At 39.1% G+C, this 27,973-nt stretch overlaps 1 protein-coding gene and 1 long non-coding RNA gene across 2 annotated transcripts; both read right to left on the bottom strand.

Annotated features, from left to right (window-relative positions):
* Window positions 1-24: 24 nt before the first annotated feature.
* On the bottom strand, window positions 25-27,973 carry LOC103461829 (heat shock 70 kDa protein 12A-like). Its single transcript, XM_081612659.1, has 10 exons — window positions 27,882-27,973; window positions 16,657-17,001; window positions 15,090-15,434; window positions 9,776-9,874; window positions 7,954-8,274; window positions 7,160-7,443; window positions 5,686-5,907; window positions 5,444-5,615; window positions 1,303-1,413; window positions 25-877 (listed from the first exon to the last, which is right to left on the bottom strand). Exons 1-10 carry the CDS (start codon window positions 27,916-27,918, stop codon window positions 240-242), a joined length of 2,574 nt encoding a protein of 857 aa, XP_081468785.1. The 5' UTR covers window positions 27,919-27,973; the 3' UTR covers window positions 25-239.
* Window positions 19,131-25,613, bottom strand: LOC145550872 (uncharacterized). The gene is made up of 3 exons (XR_014086654.1): window positions 25,551-25,613; window positions 19,291-25,446; window positions 19,131-19,183 (listed from the first exon to the last, which is right to left on the bottom strand). It is a non-coding gene; the product is annotated as an uncharacterized LOC145550872 (long non-coding RNA).

Here is a 27,973-nt window from a genome sequence, read left to right as displayed (position 1 = left end):
AAATAAAGAATCAGAACCAGAACAAACAGAAGGGAGGAAGGAGAACCAGGATAAATCAAATTAACTTTTATTTTTAATTCAGTTTACAAACTGAAGTCTGTAGAACTGATTTATTGGTTTCTGGTACAAAACAGCAAAAAATGAACCATGAAAAAGTTATTCAATCACAAACCAACAAAAAACACAAGAAAGCTATGCACATTGTCTGAATTATTCAGAACAAAAAAAGAAATTAAATCTCATGAACAACATCTGAGCCAAGCTGGACGTTTCCTCTGAGGCTCCACCATCTTTGGGTTTCTCCCCAGCTCTACGGCTCCTTTCAGAATCACTTCCTGGGGTCTAAGAGGACACAGGACTTTATACTGAGGTCCAAACTGATCAGTGATGTGCTGACGTAGAATCTGGCTCTCAGCCAATCCTCCCACTAACACAATAAACCCAATGTTGAGATTTTTGTTTAATATTTCTCTAAGGCTCTTTGTGATTCCCTGCAGAGTCTCATCATAGAAAGATCTCAGTTTCTCTCTGGAGATTCTGATGGATCCATCATCCCAGGAAGCTCCTTCCACTGAATCAAAGAAAGTTTCAATCTCTTTCTGTTTCTGAGCCAACATGACCAGGTTACCCGGGCAACTGATCTGAACATCTTCATCCAAATGTTTGAGACGAATAAAATCATACATCATCTTCTGAACCTCATTGGGGAAGTTTTGTTCATAGTTATTCCAGAATCCATCAGAGAAGATTTCTCTCAGGAAATGTTTGAATTTTCTGTCCACAGATTTTCCTCCCCAATATATTCCAGAGGCCTCATGCAGCGTCTTCATGTCTCCTCCTTCCAGGACTTCATGAACAGTGAAGCGACTGTATCTATCTGTTGACAAACAGGAAGAGAATAAAATATATTAATGGAAAAATCTCAGGAAACAACTTATCACACATTTTAACTCACATTCGACAAACATTAATCAAAGAGATTCATTCATCCATCATTTGTCCCCACAGAGTTGTGGGGGACAAACAGAGAGACCAGTTAACCCAACAGTCATGTTTCTGGACTGTGGGAGGAAGTCGGAGTCCCCAGAGAGAAACCAGGCATGAACAGGGAGAACATGGAGACTCCATGCAGAAAGACCCCAGACTGGGATTCAAACCCAGAACCTTCTTGCAGCAAGGCAGCAGAGAAACCAGCTGATCCACCGTGCAACACAACATCTCTTCAATATCTTTATTGTGGATAAAAATGTGTTTAAAACTCGTCTCTCACTAAACCTTTAAATAATGGTGAGTAACTTTTACCTCCACAGTCGACAACAAGGTACCGTTTCCCGTCTCTTTGGGTCTCCAGCAGGACTTTGGTTTCTTCTGGTTCCACAGTGAACTGAACGACCTCCTGACCTCCTGCTGGATCTGTAGAAACACAGAAACAGAAGGTTTGTGTTTTCTGGGTCTGATCTGATATTATAATCATAAATAAAACTTTAAACTTTTCAATAATGTTCTAATTAATTGAATGTGTCTGTATGCAGTTAAATGTTTTAGAGATCATTTTATTTCATCTGAATATTAATTTCTTCATTCTGAGATTTTGATTTATTTGCATCATGTTTGCAGATCCACTGGTGATTTCAAAGTCTGTGGTTATGGGACATCTGACACAATTAACAATTTTATTTCTAAATAACTAAAACAAAACAACCTGAATGTTGATTTATTTCCTTAAACTTAGAAACTGAGAGTCGACAGTGAGGTTTTCCTCCAAGCAGCAGCTGCTGAGAAACTCAGCAGGAGGAAGAACTTGGTCACAACGAGTCGCTCTGCAGAGCTGGAGGTGGAGCTGGATGCTGCAGTTAAGATGCTGCAGTTAAGATGCTGCAGTTAAGATGCTGCAGTTAGGATGCTGCAGTTAAGATGCTGCAGCTTAAGATGCTGCAGTTAAGATGCTGGATGCTGCAGTTAAGATGCTGCTGCAGCTGTTAAGATGCTGCAGTTAAGATGCTGTGCTGCAGTTAAGATGCTGATGCTGCAGTTAAGATGCTGCTGCTGCAGTTAAGATGCTGCTGCAGTTAAGATGCTGCTGCAGTTAAGATGCTGATGCTGCAGTTAAGATGCTGCTGCAGCTGTTAAGATGCTGCAGTTAAGATGCTGATGCTGCAGTTAAGATGCTGATGCTGCAGTTAAGATGCTGCTGCTGCAGTTAAGATGCTGATGCTGCAGTTAAGATGCTGATGCTGCAGTTAAGATGCTGCTGCAATTAAGATGCTGCTGCAGTTAAGATGCTGATGCTGCAGTTAAGATGCTGCTGCACCTGTTAAGATGCTGCAGTTAAGATGCTGTTGCTGCAATTAAGATGCTGATGCTGCAGTTAAGATGCTGATGCTGCAGTTAAGATGCTTATGCTGCAGTTAAGATGATGATGCTGCAGTTAAGATGCTTCTGCAATTAAGATGCTGCTGCAGTTAAGATGCTGATGCTGCAGTTAAGATGCTGCTGCAGCTGTTAAGATACTGCAGTTAAGATGCTGTTGCTGCAATTAAGATGCTGATGCTGCAGTTAAGATGCTGATGCTGCAGTTAAGATGCTGATGCTGCAGTTAAGATGCTGCTGCAGCTGTTAAGATGCTGCAATTAAGATGCTGTTGCTGCAATTAAGATGCTGCTGCAATTAAGATGCTGCTGTAATTAAGATGCTGCTGCAGTTAAGATGCTGATGCTGCAGTAATTAAGATGCTGTTGCTGCAGTTAAGATGCTGATGCTGCAGTTAAGATGCTGCTGCAGCTGTTAAGATGCTGCAATTAAGATGCTGTTGCTGCAATTAAGATGCTGCTGCAATTAATATGCTGCTGCAGTTAAGATGCTGATGCTGCAGTAATTAAGATGCTGCTGCTGCAATGAAGATGCTGCTGCAATTAAGATGCTGCTGCAATTAAGATGCTGCTGTAATTAAGATGCTGCTGCAGTTAAGATGCTGATGCTGCAGTAATTAAGATGCTGTTGCTGCAGTTAAGATGCTGATGCTGCAGTTAAGATGCTGCTGCAGCTGTTAAGATGCTGCAATTAAGATGCTGTTGCTGCAATTAAGATGCTGCTGCAATTAATATGCTGCTGCAGTTAAGATGCTGATGCTGCAGTAATTAAGATGCTGCTGCTGCAATGAAGATGCTGCTGCAATGAAGATGCTGCTGCAGTTAAGATGCTGCTGCAGTTAAGATGCTGCTGCTGCAGTTAAGATGCTGCTGCTGCAGTTAAGATGCTGCTGCAGTTAAGATGCTGCCACTGTTAAGATGCTGCTGCAGTTAAGATGCTGCTGCAGTTAAGATGCTGCTGCAGTTAAGGTGCTGCAGCAGTTAAGATGCTGCTGCTGCAGTTAAGATGCTGCTGCAGCAGTTAAGATGCTGCTGCAGTTAAGATGCTGCTGCAGCAGTTAAGATGCTGCTGCAGTTAAGGTGCTGCAGCTCTTAAGATACTGCTGCTGCAGTTAAGATGATTTTGTTAAAATTAATGCACAATGTGAAATTAGCCAAAATGCTAATCTTGGCATGATTGCTATCAGTAGCATATTTGGCATCACTAGCATGTAGTCTGTCATTACTTACTCCATTCAATATACAAAACATTGCTAAAAAGTAAGAAAAGCATTCTGATGCTTAATATTAGCATCAAAGCTAAGTTGAGCTAAATTATAGTCAAAAACCTGTGGAGAGTCAGAAACATGTTGACGAAGCTGTACTTGCACCATTGATTTTGTTAAAATAATGCACAATGTGAAATTAGCCAAAATGCTAATCTTGGCATGATTGCTATCAGTAGCATATTTGGCATCACTAGCATGCAGTCTGTCATTACTTACTCCATTCATTATAGAAAACATTGCTAATAAGCATTCTGATGCTTAATATTAGCATCAATGCTAAGCTGAGCTAAATTGTAGTCAAAAACCAGTGGAGAGTCTAAAACATGAAGCTGTACTTGCACCATTGATTTTGTTAAAATAATGCATAAGATGAAATTAGCCAAAATGCTAATCTTGGCATGATTGCTATCAGTAGCATATTTGGCATCACTAGCATGTAGTCTGTCATTACTTACTCCATTCAATATACAAAACATTGCTAAAAAGTACGAAAAGCATTCTGATGCTTAATATTAGCATCAATGCTAAGTTGAGCTAAATTATAGTCAAAAACCAGTGGAGAGTCTAAAACATGAAGCTGTACTTGCACCATTGATTTTGTTAAAATAATGCATAAGATGAAATTAGCCAAAATGCTAATCTTGGCATGATTGCTATCAGTAGCATATTTGGCATCACTAGCATGCAGTCTGTCATTACTTACTCCATTCATTATAGAAAACATTGCTAATAAGCATTCTGATGCTTAATATTAGCATCAATGCTAAGCTGAGCTAAATTATTGTCAAAAACCAGTGGAGAGTCTAAAACATGAAGCTGTACTTGCACCATTGACTTTGTTAAAATAATGCACAATGTGAAATTAGCCAAAATGCTAATCTTGGCATGATTGCTCTCAGTAGCATATTTTGCATCACTAGCATGCAGCCTGTCTTTACTTACTCCATTCATTATAGAACACATTGCTAATAAGCATTCTGATGCTTAATATTAGCATCAATGCTAAGCTGAGCTAAATTATAGTCAAAAACCAGTTTAGAGTCATAAACATGTTGACGAAGCTGTACTTGCACCATTGATTTTGTTAAAATAATGCATAAGATGAAATTAGCCAAAATGCTAATCTTTGCATAATTGCTATTGTTAGCATATTTGGCATCACTAGCATGCAGCCTGTCATTGACTTAGTCCATTGAATTTACAAAACATGGTTAATAAGTAAAAAATTTAGCTCATTTAAGGCGAAATGATATAAAACACACAACGTTCACTTGGATTCAGAGGATCATATACATTCAGTAAAATAAACTGTATATTTTCATACTTAACAGTAACTTTTAACAATCTTCCAGTTTCAACATCTTCAGTTTCAATAGAAACTGGAAGAAAGTTTCTTGAGAAAAGAAAAGCTTCTCCAGCATTTAGTGAAGTTTTATGACTCATTAAAAAATTATTTTATATTTATTTTGTCAGATGGTGATGACAAAGTTCTGGGTCAGGTCCATTAAAAATGTAATTTTCAAAACAAATGTTGAACTGGGAGCCTGCACCTTAGCATCTTTACATTTCCAAAACATTATTTGTCATATTTGAATACATAAGCTTGAGGAATAATAAAAAAAAATTTGAAAAATTTAAACCCATTTTGTCCCTTTTCTCAAGAATCAAATACTTTTACATAACTTGCTTCAATACAATTAGTCCAAACAGATAATCTAGAGAATCCATTCATATATCACACATATCCTATAAAACAGACTAAAACCTGAATGTTTGTCTGCCAGACGTTACAGATCCACTCAGTACCGTTACAGCTGGTATCAGGTTCTGCTGCTCCTGCAGGTTGATCCTGTGAGTCTCTGCTGTGGTTCTGTGTGATGAAACCATCAGGTTGAAGCTTCAAACACCAGGTCAAAGCTGCTTCTGACTGCAGAACAAACATCAGTTTGTCTTTAGTGGCGTCTGTTACAAGACCAGCCTGGAGGAGAAACCAGAAGTCTGATTCTGATGAACATTTCAGAGATGATGGCTTTAAAACATGATGTTACCTGAACTGCAGCTTCAGTCATGAACTGTTTACGAAAATCCTCCAAGGTTTCAGGAACAGTCAGCACCCAGGTGAAGTCATCAGCTGTGAACTCTCCACCTTCTGGATGAGACCTGATGGTTTTCAGAGCATCGTCCTTCAGGAATCTCAGAACTTCAGTAAAAACCTTCAGGATCAACATCCTCTTCTCGTTGTCTGTGTAGATTCCCTCTGACCAGCGGTTCTGTCAACAGGTTTCAATCTGTTAGTTTGTGTTCAAATCCAGGCTAGTTTGTCAGATCTACTCATGATGAACTACTGTAGTCTCAAAGTCAGTTCAAGCAGAAACTTATTCCTTTAATGAGCTGAACAATAGTTTGATTTAAAGATGAAATAACAGATTTTACTGGTTAAAAAACTAATCAGATGTAGATTCTGTGCTAATTTAATTTTAACTGTTGTAGATGGTTTTACAGTTCAATTTTAATTTAAATAATTTGTGACTGATTTTTATTTGTCAGGCTTAAGTGACAAAAAGTGGAAAAGGACAGATTCTCTTGGAGATTCAAAAAAACACTAAACTGTGTAAGAAAACCTCCACATGAAACCTCATGTATTTATTTATTTTACAATTTTGTTATTGTTGTTTTTTAACAGCAGCTGCCAATAAAAGTGAAAGTTACAACCTTGACATGATTATATGAGTTATTTTACCAAGAAATCAGTCAGAAGCTGTGAAAATGGTGGGATCTGCTTCTCTGGCTGCAGTGAACGCTCCCGACAGAGGAACAGATTTTCACTCAAGACCTCGTCTGAATCAGTTGATGCTTTTTACCTCATTATTCATGAGGTAATTTGCATTGACCTTTATGATTGAATATGGGAGAGTAGAGAGCAGAACCTGAGGAGGAACCTTGTATGGAAACATGGAGGTGCAGCTGTGATTTATAAAGCGGGAATTTCTCTCTGGATGTAAATGGTTTTATAAATCAAGATTAAAATTTTTTGGTTTTATAAATTCAAAAATTTACACATTTAGTATGATTCCTAGGGATTTTTTGATAAATGAGACTCTGGGTATAAGTTCTGCTTTTTCTAAAATGCTGTGGAGCAAAAGCTCAGAAACTATCAGACTAATGGCGTCGCATGGTGCAGTGGCGCCCCCTACAGGCTATAGACATAGATACAGCCATAGTGAGTTTCTTTGCTGCTTGTATTTCCCCTTCCTGTCAGATTACTGATGAATAAATGACACCAGTGCAAAACAAATCTGCTAGACTACAACCTGAATGAAAGAGATATTATTGTAATTATAGAGACCCAGTGATGAGACCTGTCTACATGACAGCAGGTGAAAAACTGTGAAGGGAACCGAGTTCAGTTTAAATATGTTAGATTCAAATATTGACTCAGTTTCAAAATGAGACGGCTGGTGTGTTCATAGGAAACATGATAGAATCCAAGAGAGAAGATTTATTTGTAGATCTTTTACTTACTATGTTAAGGATCCTCCACTTGAAGTCTTCAAAGAAATAATGTTTCTCAGCTTCTCCTCCTCTCATATTATTAAATGCTGTTTTAGCTTCATAACCAAACTTCATAAATTCTTCATGTTCATCAAACAGGATGCAGGTTGGAGTCTTTGGGGTGTCTAGTCCAAGTCCATAACTCCATCTCTTTATGTGGGTCTCACCTCCTTCCTGTCTGGGTTTAACATTGAAGCTGTAGCCACTGAATCCTGAACCAAAGTCTATGGATATGATGAGAGAGTCGGATCCAGCTGGATGGAGGAGGAGAAAGTTAGAATATGAATAAAAATCAGTTATAATTTTATAACAAGTTATTGAAATAAATCCACAAACACAAATAATTGTTTGTATATGTTTATAATTTTATCCCTTTGATAAGAAACTAGACTGAAACATTAAAGTTTAGTCATTTTATACAGATTATTCTGGTTCCACCTCTCCTGTGATGAACTGGTGACCAGTTTATGTGGATTCCCTCCTTACTGGTTATAGGAACCAAAACCTCAAAGTCATCCTGAATGGATGAGTTGGTAGGAACAACAGATGGATGAAAGGATGGAAGCTGATCGTCTAAATATTTAATCATTTTAAATAAAACCCAGGAATTTACTTTTATTTCATAACATCTGTTGTGAATAGAGTTGCCATTATTTATTACATCATTTTCTTTATTATTATATATTTCTGTAACATTTATCCTCATTATTCTTTAATGGAGATATTAACAGAGATTAAATGTAGCCTATATTTACAGTACTGACCTTTGACCTTCAGCAGGACCTGCTTCATGGTCAGGATTTCATCTGATGAGTCTTTGTAGATGTAGCAGCTGTAGGTTCCTGTGTCTCTGTCTGTTGGTTTCTTCAGGATCAAACTGAAGTCTCCAAATTTTGATTTCTCTTTAATCTCCGTCCTGCCTTTATAAAGCCAGTGTTGATAACAATCTAAGTTCCTGTCATTAATGTAGGCCATCCTGCTATTGTTGTGTTTCCACCTCACTCTGACTTCTCCAGGCAGACGGGCTGCAGTTTTAAATGGCAGCAGAACAGACTCCTCTCCTGAATCCACCTCCACCCTGTAGACTGAGAAACAAACAGATGAGCTGCACTGACAGCAGCAGAACTGATGATGATGATGTTCACAGTGATAATCCAGGAGAAAAACACCTCAGTCACAAAGTGGAGCTCAGGATTTAGTGACCAGATGCTGACAGAGGATCCATGTGATCTAAACTTCCTCTCAGAGACTCAGAAGAAAAGATTCACTATCATCCACATGAATATATTTGTGCTTTTTAACCACCAGATAAACCACATCACTGTTGTTTCTCACTGACTGGAGATAAAAACAGTTGACTGATGAATCCAAAGTAGAGAAAAGTTTCAATGGCTTCATGTCATCATCCTGTAATGTGGTTTTGATTTATGTTTAGTGGATGAAACAACAGGAATATTCAGCAGGACAGACAGAAACTCATCAGAACTTTGGATCTGGGAATTTCAGTTTGTCCTTTTATGGAACTTCATCGACCCCACAAGGCTGAGGTTGATGTTAGAAAAGTCTTATATTCAAGTTTTCAATAATTAGTAATTATTTAATCATTGCATTTGAAGGTTTTGTGCTGCAGTGCATCAACCTTACAGACGTAAATGATTCTTTCACTAGAACCATAGAAACGTATCTGGTCTGAAGCTGAAGTTAACTAATCAGACATTTGCATTTCTTTTGCCAGAAACAGCAGCAGCTTAAAGCCTTTTATGATGTGCAATGTAGAGAAAATAAAAAATAACAATGAAAAGATTTATGTGTAATTTTAATGTTTTAAACTTTTATATACCATGTGATTGAACATTATGTAATTTCAGAATTGAGCGTTAAATCTCATTTATAGACGATTATAGAATCGCCTATAAATGTATATTTATTCTGTTTCTTTGTTCTTTATTTTTTAAATGTATTTTTTGAAGTATCAGGTTGGGACTCGGTATCGGCCACAACTCAAAATAAAGACTCTGATATGGCGGCAAAAATCTTGATCTGGACATCCGTAATAAATGTTTCCAATTTAGAATTTCTGCTAATTTTGGTCTTCAACAGCAGGATTATGATCAGCGGGATTATAGTTATAGTGAAACAAAATGCCATAAATCAAAGCAATGTGGAAACTGTTACAAGTTTTTACAATCAGTTTTTCCATTTTAGCTCAGAAAACCCAGGTGAACCTGGAGACTGTTGATGGGAGGAGGGACGCCATTATTTATTTATCTTCATAACAAGACGGATAATTCCGCCATTTTGTGGAGTAATGCAGTACTTTCCATTATAAACTTGTAGATTATTTATATTCTCATTCACCCACAAACGTATATTGAGTTGGGTTCATGTGGGTTCAGTTCCCGACCATAGAAACCAGGAAAATTCAGCGTTTTAGGGAATCCAATCCATAAGTAAATGGCAGCAATGAAACCACGACTATGAAGCTTCTGTATCAATACAGGCTTCATAGTCTGAAATGTTCACAATCTCTCAGGAAAACTCTGAAAAACTCAACATGATATTGATATTGATGTCAGAGGAACTTACCTGACATGAAATAATGTCGGAAATGAAATAAAAGGCCTCCAGAAACAGGAAGTAGAATCAGCAGAACCAGGAAAATTCTGGCCCAAGTTGGAAAAATCTCTATGGAAAAACAAAGACCAGTTAGAGTTTAGACATTTTTCTATTCTGAGAACATTTGTTTCTTTTTGAGGTGGATGGTTTTCCACCCTCCCCACTCTGAGCACCAGATGAAGTCAGAAGGACACCGCTGGTTGGTGGCCGGGGCAGATACCATCATAGTTGGGCAGGTCACTGCAAGGTGTGTGTGAAGCATCAATCAAGGTGTGTGTGAAGCATCAATCAAGGTGTGTGTGAAGCATCAATTAAGGTGTGTGTGAAGCATCAATCAAGGTGTGTGTGAAGCATCAATCACGGTGTGTGTGAAGCATCAATCAAGGTGTGTGTGAAGCATCAATTAAGGTGTGTGTGAAGCATCAATCAAGGTGTGTGTGAAGCATCAATTAAGGTGTGTGTGAAGCATCAATCAAGGTGTGTGTGAAGCATCAATCAAGGTGTGTGTGTTTGTTTCCCCTGCTACATGTTGGCTTGTGTTCTTGATCAGCTCATCTGAGATCATAAGTGCCATTTTTGCAATCGATGGCTGGGATTATAGCTGGTTTTAGGTTCTTCACCTGCTGTGTGTTTCTGCAGCGTTGCTCTGCGGCTGCAGCTGGAGGTTGTTGCAGCTTCCAACTAGTCCTCACCTGTTAATCTGCTCCCCCCTGTTCAGGTTGTGTTTCCACTCCTGGCTAAGCTACCTATTTAGATTTTAATTAATTTTACCTGGCCAAATCTCGACTAAACCTGTTAACCTGTTGCTGGTTGGACAGGCTGTGTGGCATGACTCCTCTGGCCTTGTTGAGGCATTTGAAACTGAACAACGACAGTTTGTTCCATTGCTTGAAGTGTTTTTCTTTTACATTTTGTATTTATTGTGCATTATTGAAATTACTAATGTGTTTGCTTTTGTTTTGATTTACTAATTCGTAGAGATGTGCCGATCAGGTTTTTTCCTGCCGATACCGATCACCAATGAGGGCCGATCACCGATACCGATCACTGATACCGATCACATAATTATTTTTTTTTAAAATCATAAACACTACCAGTTACATTATGTGGAAAAAGGAACCATAATTCACCTTAATTTAGACAAAAACTTGTTTTTAATAACTTTTTCCAAGAAGAAAACTAAACAAAACAGGCATTGTGCAAATTGTACTGCTATCAATAATACTATCTTTAACAGACTGAAAACATCTGAAACTCTGAAGAGGCTAAATAATGCAAAGAGCCAAAATAAAACCTCTCAACATTGCCAAAAAAATTCAAGTATAAAACTTAACATTCAAAGGCAAATACAGGATCCATCACAATAAACAATCCTGACTTACTGAATGAAAACGTCCTGATAGCATGGCGGCTAGCTGATTACTGCTAGCTCTGATTGGCTGTTTCTGACTGAGCGGAGTAATTATGCAGAGCAGGGAGAAGATCGATTATTTTTTTAGAGATGTTAGGACAGCGAAAGTTTTAATACGTATGTAAAATGTTTTTTTTATTTAGGTTAGATGCTGCATCTTTAAACAGAAGTTTGGTGTGAGAGTCACTACCAGGTGGAGCAGAAGCGGCGCTCCGTCTGTGAAACATTACTACCTGTAGCGTAGCAGCGGTTCAACAGCGAGAGCAGAACCAGCGTCTTACATCGCAGCTCGAAGACTTAAATAATTTTGCGGGTTATTTGTTAAGCTTTCTGACCGTCATGCTAATCCGGGTGAGTGTTTGTAGCTGTGCGCTGCTTTACCTGCTATCTCAGTGTTTCTCAACCTTTTTTGGGCCAGCGCCCCCCCAGCCTTTATCCAGGTCCCTCACCGCCCCCCACCAAAGAATTTGCAGGCTACTTTACACTGACTATTATTTTACTATTAGTTTTACTATCACTATTGTAGATGTTTTGATTTTTATGCTGGTTACTGTATTTATCATCAAAAATAATTTCCCAGAGAATAAAAAAGCCATGGGAATAGAAATTATTTTCACAGGCGTCTACAAAAAATGCAATGAACATTCAAGTAAAAATTGGTAGGCCTCAAAACAACTGAGCACTGGAACATTAAAACATGGATAGAACTGTAACTACATTAATCATAGCTCTTCTTCTCTTCAGTGTTTCTGTTTCTGGTGGTGCAGCTCTGTGCTGCCTTCAGGAAAATGGGACATCAGAGCATCATCCATAAAACTTCACCCACATGGCATTTATTGTGCAAACCAGAGCTTTCAGTGGAAAAACAAAAGTTCCAGGTCCTTTTAATGCCATACAAATATGAGACAGAAACATGGATTATATCTTTATATAGACCTGTCTATTGATTATAGATTAATAGTTTTACTGGACAGAAATTACAAAGAACAAATCTGGTTCTTAATCAAATCCTAATGAGTCAAATTAAAAGTGTCATGGAGTCATCAGCCTCATGACATTAACATAGACATGAAAAATAATATTGAAGAAATAAATATATCAAATCTAATTAAAAACATAAATAAGTGATCAGTTCTTTACTGTTATGGTCTGTAAGATATATTTATTCTCAGTACTAGATATGGTCTCAACAAACCCATGACACTTCAACAATATTATTTTACCTTTTATCTGGAAATAGTGTCTGTTTATTCTTGCCATACAGTCCTCTGTATTAATTATTGCTCGAAAGGTCTTGCCATACCAGTTTATTCCTCTGTATTTACTTTAGTTTCTTAGTTTATTCTTGCGTTTTGTTCTTCATTCATTTTCATTTAGTTTATTTTGATTAATATTATCTCTTGGTTTATTGCTGTGTCCACTTTAGTTTCTTTCCTGTTGCTAGATTTATTTGATCGTTTATTGACGCTCATCATCAGTAATCTCATCACCTGCTGCGCCGCCTAATCAACACATAATGTGAAACACATGATGTGTTTCACATTATGTGTTGATTTTTCACTGTTCAGCGTCGGATTCTCTGTTTTTATGCCATAATTCACATCTAGTTCGTCGCTCCGTTTTATGTCCCACTTCTCCTGTTTCAGAGTTTTGCGCAATGTGCGCGTCGTTTTTTTAACCCCCTAAGGTGCAGGGCGGTCGGGAAGCGTATCGATGGGGAAAAGGCAGACTGACATAAACCTTTTAAAACAACGGAAACAATTTCTGCATTCTGATTATTGAAATTTAAAAGTGCTGTGTTGTTCTATCACACCTGTTTAATACCAGACCATTTACAGCACCGTGTTAACGCTATAAAATGAACGCTCTCTATCGTGCGTTCATAGAGAGCACGATAGAGAGCGGTGAGGGATACCCTCACTGTGAATCCCTCCACCCATGGAGGGATTTCTTTATTTCTTTATTTAAATGGGTTCATTTTTCAGAGGGATACAAAGTGAGGGTATCGTTATTTTAGCTACCAGTAGCAGGAGAACGGGGCTGCGCCAAGAAGCTAACAGAAGCTACAAACACTGAATAGAAGAAGAGCTGCCATCTTTACAGTTGCAGCCAAGCATGATTTAATGTTACACAATACAGTTTTAGCAAGTTGCTCAAAGTCTAGACTGGCATTGTTGTGCATTTAAGGTGTAAAGTTTACCTTCGACCAAACGCCCCTCAAAGGCATCCCAGCGCCCCCCTTTTGTAAAAATGTCCGCCAGCGCCCCCTGCCGTCCTCTGAACGCCTCTTGGGGGGCGGTACTGCCCACGTTGAGAACCGCTTTGCTATCTGATCCTCCATGTCTTTTTTACTGCAGTGAGCCTCGATGTAGCCAAACTCGTCAAGTATGGCATTGTTTTTATGCCATATTAGATTCGTTGTGTTGATGCATTTTGACGTGGTTCAATTTTCCGCCGTAACACGCAAACGCCCCGATTCACTCAGTGCGTTATAGTTCCACATCGCTTTGGATTTGTTGCTGCGCGTTTGCGCAGTGTGAAGGAAAGAGGAGACCAGCTGCACAGACAGGCTGGGAAATGAGATGCAGGTGATTGGTATCGGCAACAAGAGCCAATGATCGCCGATCACCGATCATGCACTTTTCACGAAAATCGGCCCGATTATGATGCGTGACCGATCGATCGGCACACCTCTACTAATTTGTTTTCTTTTGTTTTTGTTTTTTTAATAAATGAATTTTTTCTCACCTCGTAACTTTTCAGGGAAGGCCTGAAGCCACGTTTTTAAAAAGAGAAATGCTTTAAGAAAATTGTTAATAAAATATTGTCTATTCAGTTTGTGTTCAGGTGCATCTTGTACATAACTATTAAAATAATCTCCTCCTGCTGGTCACATTTTGTTTCTCTTTTCTACTTTTTATTTCCTTTTAGTAATTTAGTTGAAGTGAAGTAAAAAGCATCATGTCAGAATGTTTTGTCCAAATAATTACATTTTAGGAACTTAATTAAGTTAAAGTGTTGATCCAAAATAAATTATGATGATGATCCTATATTTCCTGATATCACTTCAGGATGAATACAACCAGTTTCAACCTGTGTTATCTTGCTGGTGTCCAGTAAAACCTTTTAGATCACAATCTCAGGAAGACAAAAAAAAAACTGAAGCATAAACCATCAATAGTGGAGAATCCTACAGAAATCATGATGAGTTGTTCATAACATCCGTATCAAAACTCATATCTGGGCATCCAGACTTGTGTTGTGAACGATTGCTGATCTATTAACATCGGTTCATATTGCTGTCTGTCATTCTTTGTCTCTTGCAGTTTATCAATAAAGTAAAATATTGAATAGAGAGAATATCTCAGACTCATTCCCCAGGATTCATCCTGTCAGTAACTTGATACAATCTGCTGGGTTTCCTTAGATAGAAAACTTTTAAGTAATTTGAATAATAAACTGAACGCAATGAACTGTTTGATCTCCAGAATTAATTAGAATGTATGTTTGACTGAATTTAAATTATTTTTTTGTAAAAAAAAAACACAATATACACATAAATATATAAATAAACTGAATTGAACTTGAATTGGATCCTGTCAAGATGCCACTTTAGAATCCACTGACCTTCTCAGAGCAACTAATGTTGGTTATAACCTGAATGTTTACATGCTGGATTTTATATCAGCAACCAAGGAAGTGATTGAAACATCTGAATTCAATTATTGGTTATGAACCAAATGATGCATTACACAATACTTTTGGATATATACTGTGTGTGTGTGTGTGTGTGTGTGCGTGTGTGTGTGTGTGGGTGTGTGTGTGTGTGTGTGTGTGTGCGCGCGTGTGTGTATATACACCAAAGTAACTGACCTTTGACATTCAGCTGAATGCCTGTCAGCATTTTTTCTCCTGTCTCCTGACGAATGCTGCAGATGTAGACACCGCTGTCTAGAAGTTGAGGTTCTCTCAGAGTGAGGCTGAAATCACCAACATCTACAGCATCAGACCTCATTGATGTTCGTCCACTGAAGAGTCCATTTTGAGCTTGTAGGTCGTCTCCTTCTCGCCGTTGATGGACAGTGTTGGGGTTGAGGTCAAAGCGACTCCATTTCACTGAGAGAATCCCTTCTGATGATTGGCTGTTCAGGAAGTGCAGAACAACAGATGAATCCCCCTGATGAACATCCAGAGTCACATCTAAAGAATCCTGAGAGGCTGGAAGGACAAATAGAGAAGTTATAAATCAGTGTGTCAAAATTAATAAATTTAAGCATCATAGACTTTTTTCTTTTAACCAGTTAATCACATAACCCAACCGGCTCCCAGTTCTCTATATTACTGCTTTTTGCAGTGTTATAAAGCAATAGGGGAAAAACTTCAGACAGTTAATGAAAAACAGAAAAAGGATCATTTTCACAATTTCATAACATCCATTCTTATGTGAATAACACTAGATAGGATAACAATATGTAGCCCTTTGGAAATGCTAAATGCTCAACTCAAACAGAAAATATCCCTTCCAGCCCAGCTTAATATAAGCATTGGAGTGATATTATCATCATTAATATTGATTATTATTTGCTGGATTCCTTTTAACTATCTCTGCTAGTCAACAACCATGCTGTTTGTTTTTGATTAAACTCTTAATTTTTGTCCCTTAGTACATTTGGTACAACTGGAGTGTGGCGATTATACACTTTGACAACCTGTTGGTTATTTCAACAAGCTGGTCACTGGAGACTGAACAGCACAGAGAGGCTCTGCTGATCTAAGCTGGATATTGAACAGCTCCATAACTTTATCTAAATAATCTTTTACACTAAGTCTAGCTAACCTAACAGGTAACTGGACTGGGCTCCCTGCCTATAGTGTTGCTTCAGGGTTTTTCCCAATGTGGTAAAAACCAGAATTCCTCTCTTTTTATTCCACCCTGTTAAAGTTTTGCTCAAAATGAGTCTGAAATCAACAACTTGATCTCATTAGATAAACCTGGTTTCTTTGTTTTCTATGTGGTTTATATCCGTTATCTTTACTGCTGATGTCTCCATGTAATAAGTTTCCACCAGTGGAATCTGATACATTTCAGCCAAAATAAGTTGAATCCACAAATAAGGAAGTGATGAAATATTTAACTGATAGATGATGAAGACTCTGACAGCTGTGGGAATTAGTTTATCTGCCAACTACAGGATGATTATCAGGACAGAATATCTGTCGTTGAGTAATTATTGAAAACTGAAAAAAATCCATAGAAAGTAAAACCTTTTAGGAGACAAAGATCAGTTTTATTATTTTTTAAAATCTATTAACCAACACCATGATCATAAATGAGCTCAATGGTTGCTGAGTGACCATATTTAACCAAGATTATTCATGAGACATTACAAACCAGGAAACAACTGGTTTTAATAATCGCCAGGTGTGAAAGGTAGCTGACCTTTGACATGCAGCTGAACCCCAGACAGAGCTGTTTCCTCCTGATTCTCAGTCATGCTGCAGATGTAGATGCCGCTGTCTAAAAGTTGAGGTTTTCTCAGAGTGAGGCTGAAATCACCAGAGTCCAGAGCATCAGGTATCATTGAAGTTCTTCTTCTGAAAACCTGATTTTGTCCCTGCAGGACGTCTGCTACGTCCCGTTGATGGACAGTGTTGGGACTGAGATCAAATCGACTCCATTTCACTGTAACAATCTCTTCTAATCTCTTGCTGATCTGACAGGGCAGAACGACAGACGGTTCCCCCTCCTGAACCTCCACTGTCACAGCCAAAGAATCCTGAGAGGCTGGAAGATAAATAAAGGACAAGTTTTAAATCAGTTTATTAAAATAAATACAATTTAAACCAAAGACATACAATCTATAAATATTTAATTTACTATTGATCAAACTGTGTCCCAGTTCTTTGTATTTCTAACAGTGGTGAAAAATTAACTTAAGTAAAAGTACAAGTACACAGACTTTGCTGATGTACCATATCAAACCCATTAGTAGATATAATACTGACTAGCAATGGATAAGTCCAGCTATGTGAGTTTTGCACCACCATAGACAGTGAAATAGTATTAATGTAGCATTTTGTCTCAGGTCATAGAACTGACTGACTTGCGCTAGCCAGAGCATTATCATTTCACCTTAAATGAGCTAAATTTTGAACTTATTAACCATGTTTTGTATAGTCAATGGACTAAGTCAATGACAGACAACATGCTAGTGATGCCAAATATGCTACTGATAGCAATCATGCTAAGATTAGCATTTTGGCTAATTTCACCTTATGCATTATTTTAACAAAGTCAATGGTGCAAGTACAGCTTCGTCAACATGTTTCTGACTCTCCACTGGTTTTTGACTACAATTTAGCACAGCTTAGCATTGATGCTAATATTAAGCATCAGAATGCTTTTCTTACTTTTTAGCAATGTTTTTATATTGAATGGAGTAAGTAATGACAGACTACATGCTAGTGGTGCCAAACATGCTACTGATAGCAATCATGCCAAGATTAGCATTTTGGCTAATTTCACCTCATGCATTAATTTTAACAAAATCAATGGTGCAAGTACAGCTTCGTCAACATGTTTATGACTCTAAACTGGTTTTTGACTATAATTTAGCTCAGCTTAGCATTGTTGCTAATATTAAGCATCAGAATGCTTATTAGCAATGTTTTCTATAATGAATGGACTAAGTCAATGACAGACTGCATGCTAGTGATGCCAAATATGCTATTGATAGCAATCATGCTAAGATTAGCATTTTGGCTAATTTTAGCTTATGCAACATACTCAGTGGTGCAAGTACAGCTTTGTCAACATGTTTCTGACTCTCCACTGGTTTTTGACTATAATTTAGCTCAGTTTAGCATTGATGCTAATGTTGAGCATCAGAACACTTTTCTTACTTATTAGCAACATTTCATATACTGAATGGAGTAAGTAATGACAGACAACATGCTAGTCATACTTCACATGCTACTGATAGCATTCATGCTATTATTAGCATTTTGGCTAATTTTAGCTTATGCAACATACTCAATGGTACAAGAACAGCTCAGTGAACATGTTTCTTACTCCCCACAGGTTATTTACTACATTGCAGCTTTCTTTAGCATTTTAATTTTAGCATCAGAACGCTTTATTAAAAATCCGACGGGCACACTTTGGCATGCCCCTTAAAATATCTGCAGTAATTTTCTAGTTTTCTAATTAGTCCTGTGGTTTTTACTCCTGTTATTCCATCATGGATCTTTGGTCAGCCTGAAGTTGATTTAAAATTATTGGAAAAAGGGAGACAATTAGAAACAAAGGAAGTGGAGAGTTATGTAAAAAGAGAATATTCAGAATATATTCATATATATATAAACAGTCAAGTAGGTATATCATTTGTAGTTCCAGACTTAAATTTCATGAAAAATAAAAGAATAACTGATAAACTGACAGTGTATACAGGTGAGTTAATGGCAATTTTAATGGCATTAGAATAGGTTGAAGAAATGAAAAAAGAGAGGTTTTAATTTGTTCAGATTCAAGTTGCGCATTAATTAGTATCCAAGAGGTAAATTCAGAATCAAGGCAAGATATTATCTTGGATATAATTCACTCAATTTTCAGGATTAAAAATCGTGGTTCTCATGTTAAACTAGTTTGGATTCCAGCTCACGTTGGTGTGAGAGGAAATGAGTTGGTGGATAGTTTTGCTAAGAGTGCTTCAAAAAAGAATATTGTTGATTTGAATATTAAGATAAAGAATATTATAAGAGTATATCAAGGGAAAATGGCAAAAGGAGTGGGATAGAGGAGACAAGGCGAGGTTTTATTATAGTATTATGTAATAGAAATAAAAAGAAGAAGACATTATATCTAGAATAAGATTTGGACATACAGTGTTACGAAGAACATAAGGTAGCCGTTGATGTTGTAACTGTTCTTTTATTGCCGAGTGCTTTACGCGGACATGCCGGTTAAACTGTAAATAACGTAACAAAAAAAAAAAAAAAACGTCAATACTTAATATTGCAATATTTAAAGGACACAAACTTAAACATAGCCGTACAGCATTAATATATAACTCACCACATTGGGCAACACTCATGAACATTGATAAGATTGGTAAGATGTACATTCATGGCAGGTTCGGCTTGTTAGTGTGGTTGCTAGGCAACGTAAGTACACAACTGGTCCGCCGTTCGTTTCCTTCTTCTACACATTAATCCATGTACCAATACAAAGCAACTATAGAGCCCCCTAGTGGAATGGGAGGAGTGAATCCAACATCCCGGCCCCGATGAACTCTACAGATGTTCATCTCAGAAAAAATTGGTGAACGTAACAACCTTAGATAACTGTTTAATTCTAACCTTGTCATGAAAAAACAAAAAAACCGTTTCAAATGAGTTCTCTACCTTTTGTCAATTGAACTTAAGGTGGTGACTACCAGTTTACAGTAATCTGATAAGATTGAGTGAAAGTCATCTGTAACGTATAGAAAAAACCCACACAAGCTGAAAATAAGTAAATCTACTCATCCATATTTCCTTCTAGCAAACACAGCTTGTGTATAGGACGGGTGTATGTGCCTCTATGAGTCTTTACTTGCACTGATCGCACCAGACCATCAGCTCCGATGTTGACATCAGTGACCAAACCAAGAGGCCACTGACTGCGAGGCGTGCATTCATGCAGGATCAGTACAAGATCTCCGACCTGATAGTTTCTGGAATGGTGATTCCACTTCTGCCTCTGCTGCAGGTTGGGTAGGTACTCCTTCACCCACCGAGTCCAGAAAATGTCTGCTAAATACTGGACTTGGCGCCAACGTCGACGGTACAGGTCCTGTTTTACAAAGTGACCAGGAGGCAGAGTGCACTCTGATCTCAGCAGTAGCAAGTCATTGGGAGACAAAGGTTGACCATCCCTAGGGTCATCTGACAACTTTGTTAGTGGTCTCCCATTGATGATGTTTTCAATGATACAGAAAAGTGTCATTAATCCTTCATCATCCAAAGTCTGTTGTCCTGCAACGCTCATGAGAATTGAGCGCACAGAACGAATCTGTCTCTCCCATACACCCCCCATATGTGAGGCGGCAGGAGGATTAAACTTCCACTGCGTTTCTCGCTGGAGTAGATGATCCTCAATCCTCTGCTGGTTCCATCCTTCCAGAGCTTTCCGTAATTCGTGACGGGCACCAACAAAGTTCGTCCCGTTGTCTGAGCGTATCAGTTGAGGCGTCCCACGACGAGCCATAAATCGTTGAAGAGCATTTATGAATGATTCTGTGTCCAAGCTGTGCGCCACCTCCAAGTGGATGGCCCTGGTAGTTAGGCAAGTGAATAGACAGCCATATCTCTTCACCTCACTCCGTCCTCTTTTGATGGTAATGGGCCCAAAATAATCAATTCCGACGTGAGTGAAAGGCGGCTTACATGGAGTCACACGATCAATGGGCAAGTCAGCCATGCACTGAGTACTGAGTGGAGCCTTTTGTCTTTTGCAAGGTACACACTGTGCTAGGACTTGCTTCACTGCTATGCGGCCTCTGACAATCCAAAAGAATTGTCTAATCTCAGCAAGTACTCTTTCAACTCCAGAATGACCTGTGAGTTTGTGAAAATGCCATATGATAAGTTTGCTAATCTGGTGGTTTCGAGGCAAAATTGCTGGGTGTTTGGCAGCTTCGGCTATTGGAGCATTGGTGAGCCTTCCTCCAACGCGGAGTAATCCATCACTGAGTCGTACTGGAGTTAACTTCCTGATGCCTTTCATTGGACAAGTAAAGTGAGTGCGTTGAACGTAGTCAATGATAGCAATCTCTGCCAGTTTCATTTCGGTTAGTGTTATTGGAGCATATAGTCTGAGTTCAGACTTCTTCAGAAGGATATTCTTAGCTCGTAGAATAAACACAATAGCTCGCTTGAGTTTGTGCCAGGAGGAATACCTCTGAATGAAACAGTTGATTGCTGATTGAATGGTGGGCTTAGAAGACATTGCATATGTCTGACTTGACTTCTTTACCTCTGCTTCAGGAGGTAAGCTTCCTAGTTCAGGCTGGCAAGGCCATAACTCTTCTTCCTGCCACAGGAAGGCAGGGCCTTTGAGCCATCGCTCACTGTTTGTGAGTTCTTCAGCAGACAGTCCTCTTGAAACATCATCCGCGGGGTTTAGTTCTGGGCAGACATGTTTCCATTGTGAGGCTTGTGAGACTTCTCGGATCTGTGAAACTCTATTGGCAACAAAGGTTTGGTACCTTTTCTCTTCGTTTCTGATGTAATGCAGAACAATAGTGCTGTCTGTCCAGAAGACAGAATCCAGGAGGGGTAGCTCGAAGCTTTGACGGATCTTCTGATCAAGCTGTACAGCTACTACAGCTGCTGCCAGTTCTAGTCTTGGAATAGTGCTTGGTTTGACAGGAGCTAGCCTATTCCTAGAGAGAACGATATTACAGTACATGTTATTGTTGCTTACAACCCTAAGGTAGCTAACAGCACCATAACCCAATTCAGAAGCATCACTGAAGTGATGAAGTTGCATGGTGACTGAATCTGCAGTAAAACCTTCAGGTCTGAGACACCGAGGCACCTTTAGTCTGCAGAGTTTTGGTAGGTCATTTAACCATCGGCCCCATTGCTCAGCAATGTCACTTGGGATGGTTTCATCCCAACCTAGCTTCAAGCGACATAGTGCCTGAAACAGTGCCTTTCCCTTTAAAATAAATGGGCCGACTAACCCCAGGGGGTCATAAACTGAGCTGATTGTACTTAGCATGCCTATTTTAGTGTTGGGTTTGTTCTTGACCTTGATGATGAAGGTGATACAGTCATTTGTTATGTCCCAGAACAACCCCAGAGCTCTTTCCAAAGATGGATCTCCATCCAGGTCCAACAATGGTACTTGATTAGCATGTTCCTCCTCTGGGATAGACTGTAGAACCTCAGTTGAATTGCTTGTCCATTTAGTCAAGCGAAACCCTCCTTGCATGAGTAGGTCAATCAGCTGTGCTGCTAGACGGATGGCTTGTTGGGGTGTGTCTGAGGATTTCAGGCAATCATCCACGTAGAAGTTTCTTTCTACAGTGGAGATAGTATCTGCATCATATAGATGTGCATGATCTGATGCACACCTCCTCAATGCAAAGCTTGCTGCGCTTGGAGACCACACTCCGCCAAATAGGTGGGATGTCATCCGGTAAGTAACTACCTCATTATTAGGATCGTGGTCCTTCCACCACAGGAACCGTAGCACATCTCTGTGTTTTGGGGTTACATATATCTGATTGAACATGCCCTCGATGTCCGCCATTATGGCAACAGGACCTTGTCGGAAGCGGATCAGCACATTTATTAATTTGTTTGTTAGATCTGGGCCCTGGTGGATAACGTCATTGAGAGATATTCCATCATATTTTGCTGCGCAGTCAAAGACGACTCGCACCTTTCCAGGCTTGCGAGGATGAGTTACTGGATGATGTGGGAGATACCAAACTTTGTCATTGTGGTTGAGCGACAAGGCTGGAACTTCTTCTGCATATCCTTTTTCAATGGTTGACTTCATCGCCTTAACATACTTGTCTTTCAGATCTGGGTCCTTTGTTAATCTACGTTCCAGTAGTTGTAGTCTCCGTGTTGCTAAGTTGATATTGTTAGGTAGTGTCACTACTTCATTCTTAAAAGGTATGCCTAAGGTATAGTGTGAGCCTTCTTTGGTAACGGAATTTTCCCACAGCTCAATCACTTTGTGATCATTGATTGACAGATTGTTCTCTTGAGCGGGGTCGTCAAGTTTCCAAAATCTTTCCACCTGTGTATGCAGACTTTGATCTGACTGGAGGAAGTAGGCTTTAGCTTTCGTAACTTCTTTGTAATCAATGGGTCCATTTATGGCCCAGCCGAGTACGGTTCTGGTAGCATAAGGGTCATTATCACCTCCTACGCGGTACTCTTCAGCTCTGAGAAGACGGGGAGCATCTTGTCCAATGACAAGGTGCACGTCATTGGACTTGATGCTAGGAATAGGGATATCTGCTAGGTGATCCCATCTGGCTGCCTCGTCAGGTGTTGCGAGACAGCTAAGTCCTATGTTTAATTTCTTAAGTGTTCTCACACCATTAAGTGTGTAGATGCTGCCATCGTGCAGAGAGTCAATCTCAAGATCCACACTTCGAGTAAATAAGCCTTCTTGACTTCCTCCTACAGTATCAAGGTCTAACCTTGTAGGCTTGCCTTTGACCTTTAGCTTCTTGGTCAGTTCTTCTGACACTAAACTGGTGTTGGCTCCAGGATCAAGTAACGCATATGTAACAGAACTGATGTTTGTAGCTTTTCCCTTAACAACCACAGGAACAATAGGTAGACAGACTTTACCATTTGCAGCTCCAGCGAATCCACATGTGACATTAGGTGATCTGATAGGTTGTGTTTGTTGGGTAGTTTTATTGTCATCAGTGGTGTCCTGGTCTGCTGTTGTATTCTGTCTGTTAGTGTGGTTAGGATGCAGCCATTTGTTGTGTTTCTGTCCACAGCCGGGCACGTTGCACACCCAGTTGCGCGTGCAAATCTCGGCATTGTGCCCAATCATGAAACAGTTTTGGCACAGGTTTTTTTCTTGAACAAACACCAGGCGCTCTGGCACTGTTAGTGATCGAAAGCCTGGGCACTGGTTTAAGAAATGGTGCTCTGAGCATTTAAGACATTTTAAATAAGCTGGCTGCTTGGTACGTGTGGTCTTATTCTCATGGACTGCAGCTGCTTTGACAGTGGTGGGGTAGTTTTGACGATGTTTCTTTGAGACTTTGGTAGGTGATGTAAAACTGTTTGGCTTCTCATGTTTCTTGCAGCCAATTAACCCACCAAAGACTGGATCAGATCTTTTTTCAGCTTCTATCTCCACAAAGCTGACAACGTCGTTGAGATTCGGTAGACGTCCTTCCTTTGTGATGTCGTAGTTCTTATTTAGCCACTTGGCCCTGAGATCTGAAGGTAGCTTGCTGATTATCTCAAATAATGTGCGGCGGCCACTGAGCTCTTCCTCACATTTCATGGCAGCAAGTGTGTCCTTACAGCCTCTCAGCTGATCTGCAAAGTCTCTGAGTTGCATATTGTCTCTTATCTCTTTAAAGTTCAAAACCTTTTCAACCCAAGCTTGGGAGATGGAATGAGAATTTCCAAATCTTGACTTTAGTCGTTCAAGTGCTTCCTTGAAACCTTCGGTGGGGTTGGAGTTGTATAGACAGTGACTAATAGCATCTTGAGCCTTTCCTTCTGTGTACTGGTGCAGACGGGTTAACTTTTCTTCAGCAGGAACAGACTCTTTGTCCACCATTGCAGTGAAAAGCCTCATGAACTTCCAATACTGGAGGGGGTCACCATCGAACTTGATCAGGTCTGTTGGTGGGAGCCTGAGAGTGTCTACTTGGGCTTGATACTGCTGCCTTGAGAACTCTAGCAGTTGTGAGATTGAATCATCTGCCATCTGGAAAGGCGAGGGTCGTGGTGTAGTAGGAATTTGGCCAGTTTTAGGTGTAGAATGGAGATCTGCTGTTAGGGCTTGCATCTTTTGCTGATTATGTAGCATCTGTGCATCCAGCTCAGCCTTGTGATGTAGTCGCTGAAGTTCCAGTTCAAATTCCTCCTTGTTGAGTCTAAGCATCAGCTCAAAGTCTTCTTTCTCTTTCTTTCTTAGGGCTTGGATTTTTTCTAGTTCTGATGATGTGGAATCTTCATTTATATCAGCTGGAGATTCACTGAACAGATTAACTTGTGCAGTTACATCCAACTCCTCATCAACATCTGGATTAAGACTAGCTTCATCTTCCTCATCTTGCAGCCAGGCTAGAGCTTCATGACGCACGTCATGAACGTTCCTTAAGATAAGCTTCTCATAAGCATCAGACTCTTCTCTGTCGATATCATCAGTGAGCCGAGAATGATAACATTTATGTGCCTCCTGAAGTTGTGCAAGGGCTAAGTCGAGGCTCTGCAGCACTGACTTTAATTCTTCCGGCTTATTTTCTCTGATTTTTTCGTTTGCCGATGTTATCGTCTTAGTTACAGCTGCTTTAGCTTGTCCTCTCTTCCTCCTTAGTGTAGCAAGGTCTATTTCTCCCGCAGAATCTCCGGTTATAGACATAATTGCCGCTGTGTTTAACTTTATGTTACGAAGAACATAAGGTAGCCGTTGATGTTGTAACTGTTCTTTTATTGCCGAGTGCTTTACGCGGACATGCCGGTTAAACTGTAAATAACGTAACAAAAAAAAAAAAACGTCAATACTTAATATTGCAATATTTAAAGGACACAAACTTAAACATAGCCTTACAGCATTAATATATAACTCACCACATTGGGCAACACTCATGAACATTGATAAGATTGGTAAGATGTACATTCATGGCAGGTTCGACTTGTTAGTGTGGTTGCTAGGCAACGTAAGTACACAACTGGTCCGCCGTTCGTTTCCTTCTTCTACACATTAATCCATGTACCAATACAAAGCAACTATAGAGCCCCCTAGTGGAATGGGAGGAGTGAATCCAACATACAGGATTAAATAATAATCTTAAAATAATTAATAATCCTAATACAGGTTGTTGTAGTCATTGTGGAGAATTAGAAACAGTACAACATATTTTCTTAGAGTGCAACAAATATGTACGGGAAAGAGAGGTATTACTCAGAGGGTTAAGTAGAAATAAAAAGTTAGATATTAGAGAATTGTTTCAGAGATCGTCGGGATGTAGTTTTTTGTAGTATTTTCATTTTTCTTAGAAGAACGGGTATTATGGTGAGATTATAAGCGTCTGATCCAAACTCCAACCTGGAAGATGGCGGTAATGCACCTGAAAGTTGTTTGCCAACCGCCATAAAAAAAAAGAAGAAGATGGAAGATAGTCTGGGAGAGCAGAGCTGCAGGTCGGTTAAGCGAAACGTTCTGTTTTTTCTTTAATCTGTATGATACTGATACAATTGTATTAACTTTAGGAGTCTCTTCTCGTCAGCTGAAGAATAAGAGAAACACAAAACCGATTTTATGCCTTATGAACTGCAGAATTGGTGAGTGATTCTATGAAGACTTGGCGTTAGTCGATATCACTGTTGTTGTGTAGCAGCTAAATTATTGACGTACCAATCCGATGCTCTATTGCGACTCTGAACAAACAAATTGGAGAACAATGAGGTGCCTTGAATATTTATTAAAGTATTTGTCTAGCTTGATATTTTTTTCATTTTTGGTGTTGATTTTGTATGAACCATATTTATTGACTTTTTATGAATAAGATTTATCTTTAATTTTTGTATTTATTTGGAAATGCATATTGATTACCAAAAAGATTATTAGGATTATTAGTGCAATGAGTGCCAATTGTTGTTTTTTGTGTGCACACTGGAATGTTTTGATTATATATATTTGAAACTGGTCCTGCTTTATTATACAGGCCAGATTCGATAGCGAGCTGAAGAATCGGGTCCAAGAGCCTAAAAGGATTTTACCTGTGGAGTCAAAAGATTTGGTTTCCCCACCAGGCTGGTGGGAGACTTCCTGCAGCGCATTAACAAAACTGTTCCCACTCTGATCTGACTTTTGTCAGCGTATGAACTGCAGCAAGCGCTCTAACCAACTAACTGACCCTGTTGAACCACCCCAGTTCAGGGGGGTTTATAAACTGAATGGTGTGGCTTGTTGCTAGAGCTATGGAACTGATTACGTTTCTTTGATTTGTTAATTTAATTGTTTTCCTTGTGTATTTTCTTATATTTAATATGGCCATTTGAATGTTCTTTTTCCCCTTTCTTATTGTAATGTACATATGTATATAATTATTCACTGAATACAAGGCACCCACATCTGCAAACTTCTAGTCTGTCTGCTCCTTCATGAGTCGTATCTTGACTTCTGAGGACTAGCCCATTGACCCTGTTGGTCATAATCTATTTTCAATTATTTAGAAATATAGTATACTGTTTACACAGATATGCTACACCTGCATGTAGGTGGTGCTGAAGTGGAATAAACATGGACAACATTAACACAAAGTGTCTTTCACTTAAATAAGAGTGGAGCCACTCTAACATTGCTCCTGTAATCCTAATCCTGTGTTGTAACCATGATAGAAGGAAACTGTGACCTCAGAGGAAACCAGAGCTACACATAGCTGCTGCTAACTGCAGACCAAAACTAGTCTGCACAGCTATATCTACTAATGAGGGGAAAGAAAAACAGCAAAATAGATTCATTTGTGCATCTCTGAGGTAGAATGATCCACTAAACAGTTTTCGGTTTTTACTATGAACGGCTACTTTCAGCTCACTGGGAGGCAGATTGTAATCTCTTGTCAATCAGCCGTATCAGAACGTGTTACAGTAGAGATATAGATTTTACTTTGACACTATTTCTTGTTAAGCTTCTGCAAGGACAAGATGCTACAGTGATGCTATATGTCTCTAGATGATGTATTTACTGTAAAGAGACTCTGCTATATTTTTTATGCTGATTCTGAAAATGACTTCACAATAAACTGGAAAAAATTACAAGTGTTTTTTCTTTTTTATCAATGATCTACATTTTAAAACATTCCTGAGGGCTTAATCTTACTTTACTGACCGTGAGGAAGGTAAAAAATTAAAGATCAGCTGAATAAACTAAGCTTATAGAGAGGAAAAATATCTTACCGTATAGCAGGAACAAAAACACAGCAAAAAGCTCCATCTTCCTTGATATAAAACACCAAGTCTTTGCTAAATGATTTCTTTATAACTCTCTG

Source organism: Poecilia reticulata, chromosome 2 (assembly GCF_904066995.2).
Source record: "Poecilia reticulata chromosome 2, P_reticulata-male-v2, whole genome shotgun sequence".
NCBI lineage: Eukaryota > Metazoa > Chordata > Actinopteri > Cyprinodontiformes > Poeciliidae > Poecilia > Poecilia reticulata.
Note: the sequence above shows the minus strand (reverse complement) of the source record. Positions and strands in the feature narration are given on the sequence as shown.